At 57.1% G+C, this 4,792-nt stretch overlaps 1 protein-coding gene across 2 annotated transcripts in view; it reads left to right on the top strand.

The window, feature by feature from the left end:
- The window catches only part of CBFA2T3 (CBFA2/RUNX1 partner transcriptional co-repressor 3), a 7,752-nt gene extending 4,232 nt beyond the window's left edge, over window positions 1-3,520 (top strand). For both annotated transcript variants that reach the window (XM_042821789.1, XM_042821790.1), the window contains 6 exons: window positions 1-125; window positions 217-302; window positions 447-642; window positions 762-830; window positions 938-1,128; window positions 2,492-3,520. In XM_042821789.1, coding sequence (XP_042677723.1) covers window positions 1-125; window positions 217-302; window positions 447-642; window positions 762-830; window positions 938-1,128; window positions 2,492-2,770 — 946 coding nt within the window. In that variant the 3' untranslated portion in view covers window positions 2,771-3,520. The remainder of the gene's footprint in view (window positions 126-216; window positions 303-446; window positions 643-761; window positions 831-937; window positions 1,129-2,491) is intronic.
- The last annotated feature ends 1,272 nt before the right edge of the window (window positions 3,521-4,792 follow it).

The raw sequence follows: 4,792 nt of genomic DNA, 5'->3' as shown, positions 1-4,792 counted from the left end.
CCCCAACGGGCTGCCCCCCCCCCCCGGCCCCCCGCCCCAGCACTACCGCCTGGAGGACATGGCCATGGCGCACCACTATCGCGACACCTACCGCCACGCCGACCCCCGCGAGCGCCCACGGCCCGGTGAGCTCAGCTCCCTGCTTTGGGTGGATGTGTGGGGCTGGGAGGGATGCGGAGCTGACTCCCCCCCCCCAACCTCATGCTTGGTTTGCAGCTGTGCACGGGGCGCGCCAGGAGGAGGTGATCGACCACCGGCTCACCGACAGGGAGTGGGCAGAGGAGTGGAAGCACCTCAACAACGTACGTAGAGCCCCCTGCCCACCCCTAGCTCCCACTGTGTCCCCCCTATGGCCTTTTTCCCCGAGCGTCTTTTGCTCCCATGGCCCAAATCCCACCCCTGTACCCAGCATTGCGGCCTCCCATCCCCGCTGTTCCCCCCTGCAGCTGCTAAACTGCATCATGGACATGGTGGAGAAGACGCGGCGGTCGCTGACGGTGCTGCGGCGGTGCCAGGAGGCCGACCGTGAGGAGCTCAACCACTGGATCCGCCGCTACAGCGACGCCGAGGACATGAAGAAAGGCAGCCCCCCCTCCGCCCGGCCCCACAACAGCTCCTCCAGCTCCGAGGCACCCCAGTTAGGTATTGGCCTGGGGGGCTGCACCCTCTCCGGGATGCTCGTGCCGTTCCCCCAGCACCGGGTTGGGACGGAGGGGGTGGCTGCTGCTAACGTGTCCCCTCCTGACGTTGCTCCTTTGTAGATGCGCACCGGGATTTTGCACCACGGCCGCTCTCAGGGTACATGCCTGAGGAGATCTGGAGGAAGGCTGGTGAGTGTGGTCCCTCTGCATCCCCTCCTCATACCCACGGGGCTGGAGGGAGCCGGGAGCCCCCGAGGTGCCCACCCACCCTGCCACGCTGCCCACCTCCCTTCCAGAAGAAGCCGTGAATGAGGTGAAGCGGCAGGCCATGTCCGAGCTGCAGAAAGCTGTGTCGGATGCTGAGCGCAAAGCCCACGAGCTGATCACCACTGAGCGCGCCAAGATGGAGCGGGCACTGGCTGAGGCCAAGCGGCAGGCATCCGAGGATGCCCTCACAGTCATCAACCAGCAGGAGGACTCCAGTGAGGTGGGATGCGATGTGGGACCCACATCTGTGCGTGCCAGTGGCACCCCGGGGTGGTGGCAGCAGTGCTGTCAGGATGGGAAGAAAAGGGGATTTGGGGAGGAGAAGGGGGCACGATGTGAGGTTGGGGCGTGTGATCCTATGTGACGGTGTGCAGTGCAGGATGGGGGTGCGAAGCTGGGGATGGGGTGCAGAATCCAGGATAGGATGTGTGGTTTGGGATGGAGTGAATGGTCCAGAATGGAGGCATGATACAGAGTGGGGGTGCACAGGAATGGAGTGGGAGCCCAGGAATGATGCATGGTCCAGAATCAGGGAGCGCAGTTGGATGGCGTGTGTGGCCCAGGATAGGGTGCTCAGTCCGAGGTGAGGATGCATGGTCAAGAGTGGGGGTGCCTGGTCCAGGGTGGGGTGTATGGTCTGGGATGAGAGCCTGCAGTCTGGTGGAGCATTCATAGTCCAGAGAGCAATGTATGGTTTGGGATGTGGTGCTTGATGCAGGGAACAGACTGCAGGATGGATAGAATGCATGGGCTGAGATAGGGTGCGTGGTCCAAGGCCATGGGAATACAGTCAAGGATGGGGTATGTGGTCCAGGATGGAGTGTGCAGTCTGAGGTGAGGTTGCACAGTCCAGAACGGGGGTGCACGCTCTGGGATGGGGTGTGTGGTCCAGGAATAGGGTTCATGGTCCAGGATGAGGTGTGTGGCGTAGGAGCAACAGTTCACACACTATAAGGGTGGATGTTGTGGTTGTCATTTGTGCAGACATCAGCTCTTCCACAAAACATTCACAGCAAGTGAGCATAAGACAAGGATATTACAAATGATGAGTTTGAGCACATGTACCAGACCATAAGGGAGACCTTATTGCTCTCTTCCAATATCTGAAAGGTGCTTACAGCGAGAGTGGGGTTGGTCTCTTCTCACTGGTGACAGGTGACAGGCTGAGGGGAAGTGGCCTTCAGTTGCGCCAGGGTAAGTTTAGGTTGAGTCACCATCCCTGAATGTGTTTAAAAACCACTTGGATGTGGTGCTCAGGGACATGATTTAACGGAGGGTTGTTAGGGCAGTTTGGTTACGTTGTGGTTGGACTCGATGATCTTTAAGGTCTTTTCCAACCTGAGTGATTCTGTGATTCTGTGATTCTGTGACTTGGTGCACAGTTCGGAAGGAGGTTGCACGAATTGGGGTGTGGGGCACGGCCCAGAACGCAGATGCGCAGTTCATGGATCCATGGATTCATGGTGCAGGAGTGCAGGGCACGGTGCAGGAGCAGGGAGCACAGCCTGGGATGGGATGGGGCTGGGCTGGGTCGGCCTCCCCCCATCCCCCAGCACTGAGTTGTGCCCCCGTTGTCCCCTCAGAGCTGCTGGAACTGCGGGCGCAAAGCGAGCGAAACCTGCAGCGGCTGCAACACCGCCCGCTACTGCGGCTCCTTCTGCCAGCACAAGGATTGGGAGAAGCACCACCACGTCTGCGGGCAGACACTGCAAGGGCTGCCGGCCCCCTCCGTCCCCACAGGCGTGGGGCAGCCCGAGGCGGTGCCCCCCATGGCCAGCAGCCCCAGCGATGCCGGCTCAGCAGGCGCATCTCGTGCCGGCACGCCGGGGACCCCGGCGCCACTGGAGAGCGCATCGCGCTGAGCGCGGACTGACGCCCATGGCAGCTCTCTGCTCCCACACTGGGTGACCTCCGAACCGACCTCGAGCTCTCAGATAATCCTCACGGATCCTCAAACTGGGCTTTACGTGGAGTTAAGGCAACTACCCATCGTTCTCTGTTCTCTCTTCGGTCTTTGTTTTTTGGCCTTTTTTTTGGTTGCTTTTTTTTTTTTTTCCCCGTCCTTTGGGCTGTTCCTTGCTACCCGGTGGCTTTTGGCATTTTTTTCTATCCATTTTTCTTTTTTTTTTTCCCTCGTTTCTGGATGAGGAGCTCACTCACAGGAAGAGGAAGAAGATTTGTTTCTTCATCTTCATCTCTTTTTTTTTTTTTCTTTTTTGTAAAAAAAAATAAAGAAAATAAAAACAAACACGTCGGACTCTTTGGCTTTAAGTAAGAAATTGTAAAAAAAAATAAAAAAATAAAAATAAAAAAAAAGGAAAATCCCAAAAAGCAGACACCGCCGAGCCCAATGGAAGCTCACCTGTAACTACCTTGCTAGCTAGCCAAGAACAGACCAGACCCACCTCTGCTCCAAAGGAAATCCAAAAACCAGACAGATCCAAACGTCTCTCCACTGCCAAAGTTCGTTTCGTTCCATTGCTGCCCGCTCCGACGCTGCCCCGTCCTCACAGCTCCGCTCACGGAAGGACAGACGGATGCACCGCGGGTTGGAAGAGTTTCTATTACCATAAAGCAAAAAAAAAAAAGAATTTTTTTTTTTTTTTAAAAAAAAACGAAACAAAAAAACAAAAAAAAAAAAAAAAATAACAAAAAAAACCCAAACAAACAAAACAACCCGACAAAAGAAAGACGCAGCGCCTCCCCACGTGGCACTGGGGGGGGAGCGGGGACGCGGTGCAGCCCTACCTCTGCCCAATGCCTGAGATGGGAATGGCGCAAGGGATGGAGCCGTCTGCGCCCAACCTGCTCCCTGCATTGGATATTTTGGGGTTGAATGCAACGATTTCCAGGAGGGAAGGAGAAAAAGAAAGCAAGCAGCACCTCCCCCAGGAGGCGGACAAAGACGTGTGGGTGATTTTGTATATCTCGCAGCATTGTACAAAGCGCGGAGGACGGAGTGCAATACAGAAAGTGCGCGGCTCCGGGAGGAGGGACCCAGTGCTGCACCTTCACAGGAATGTAAATAGCGTCTGCAGAGGTCCAAAAAGCATCGTGACGACGGTGATGGTGATGAGAAGAGACATTTGCCAAATAAAGGATGGTGATCCGCACGGGAGGATGTGGCGTGTAGGAGCTTAGGCTGAACCGCGAAGCAGAAGTCATGTGCTCGATAGGAGCTTTAGTTTTCCGGATTTGCAAAAACCCATCCCGTGTGTTTTCCGTAGGCAGGGGAGGAGGAGGGGGGCAGGCTGCTCTGCTTGTGGTGCTGAGGGGCTGCCCTGGCCGTGCCGTGGCGTGCCGTGCCCTACCATGATGTGCCGTGGCGTGCCACTGCGTGCCGCGGGATCCCATGCCATAGTCATCGTGTGCTATGGTGTGCCGTGCCATGCTGTGCCATGCCATGCCATTCCATGGCGTGCCAAGCCATGCCGCTGTACATCATGCTGCAGGTGCCGTGCTGTGCCGTGCTGTGCCGCGGCACCGTGGTGCCCCGTGCCATACCGTGCCACAGCATGTGCCATCTCCCACCCCCAGCCCCACTGCCAGTCTGTGTGCACCCCAACACCCCGTGCCGGGGGCAGCGCCGGGGGCCCCTCGCGTGACTGTTCACTTTATTTATGGTGTGACATATGTAATATTGTCTATTTTTCTTACGTTTCCTGAGAAGAGGTAATATATAAGAGTCTTGCGGGTGCTCCCACTGGGGCCGCCTGCTCCCTGGGTGTCCGTCCCCCCCCGACCCCGTGTGCCCCCTCCCCACCCTGCGCCGGGGCTCTGCCTCTCTACCTCCGCCTCGCCGGGAAACAGCAGACGGGAGCACTTACAAGGAGTCTGCTCTCGTTTCCACTCCTTTTCTGATTTGCTTTTTTTTTTTTTTTTTT

Source organism: Centrocercus urophasianus, unplaced genomic scaffold (assembly GCF_019232065.1).
Source record: "Centrocercus urophasianus isolate 14NV4802_14NV808 unplaced genomic scaffold, USGS_Curo_1.0 seq_2, whole genome shotgun sequence".
Taxonomy (NCBI): domain Eukaryota; kingdom Metazoa; phylum Chordata; class Aves; order Galliformes; family Phasianidae; genus Centrocercus; species Centrocercus urophasianus.
The sequence above is the reverse complement of the archived record's forward strand: the minus strand, read 5'-3'. Positions and strand labels throughout refer to the sequence as shown.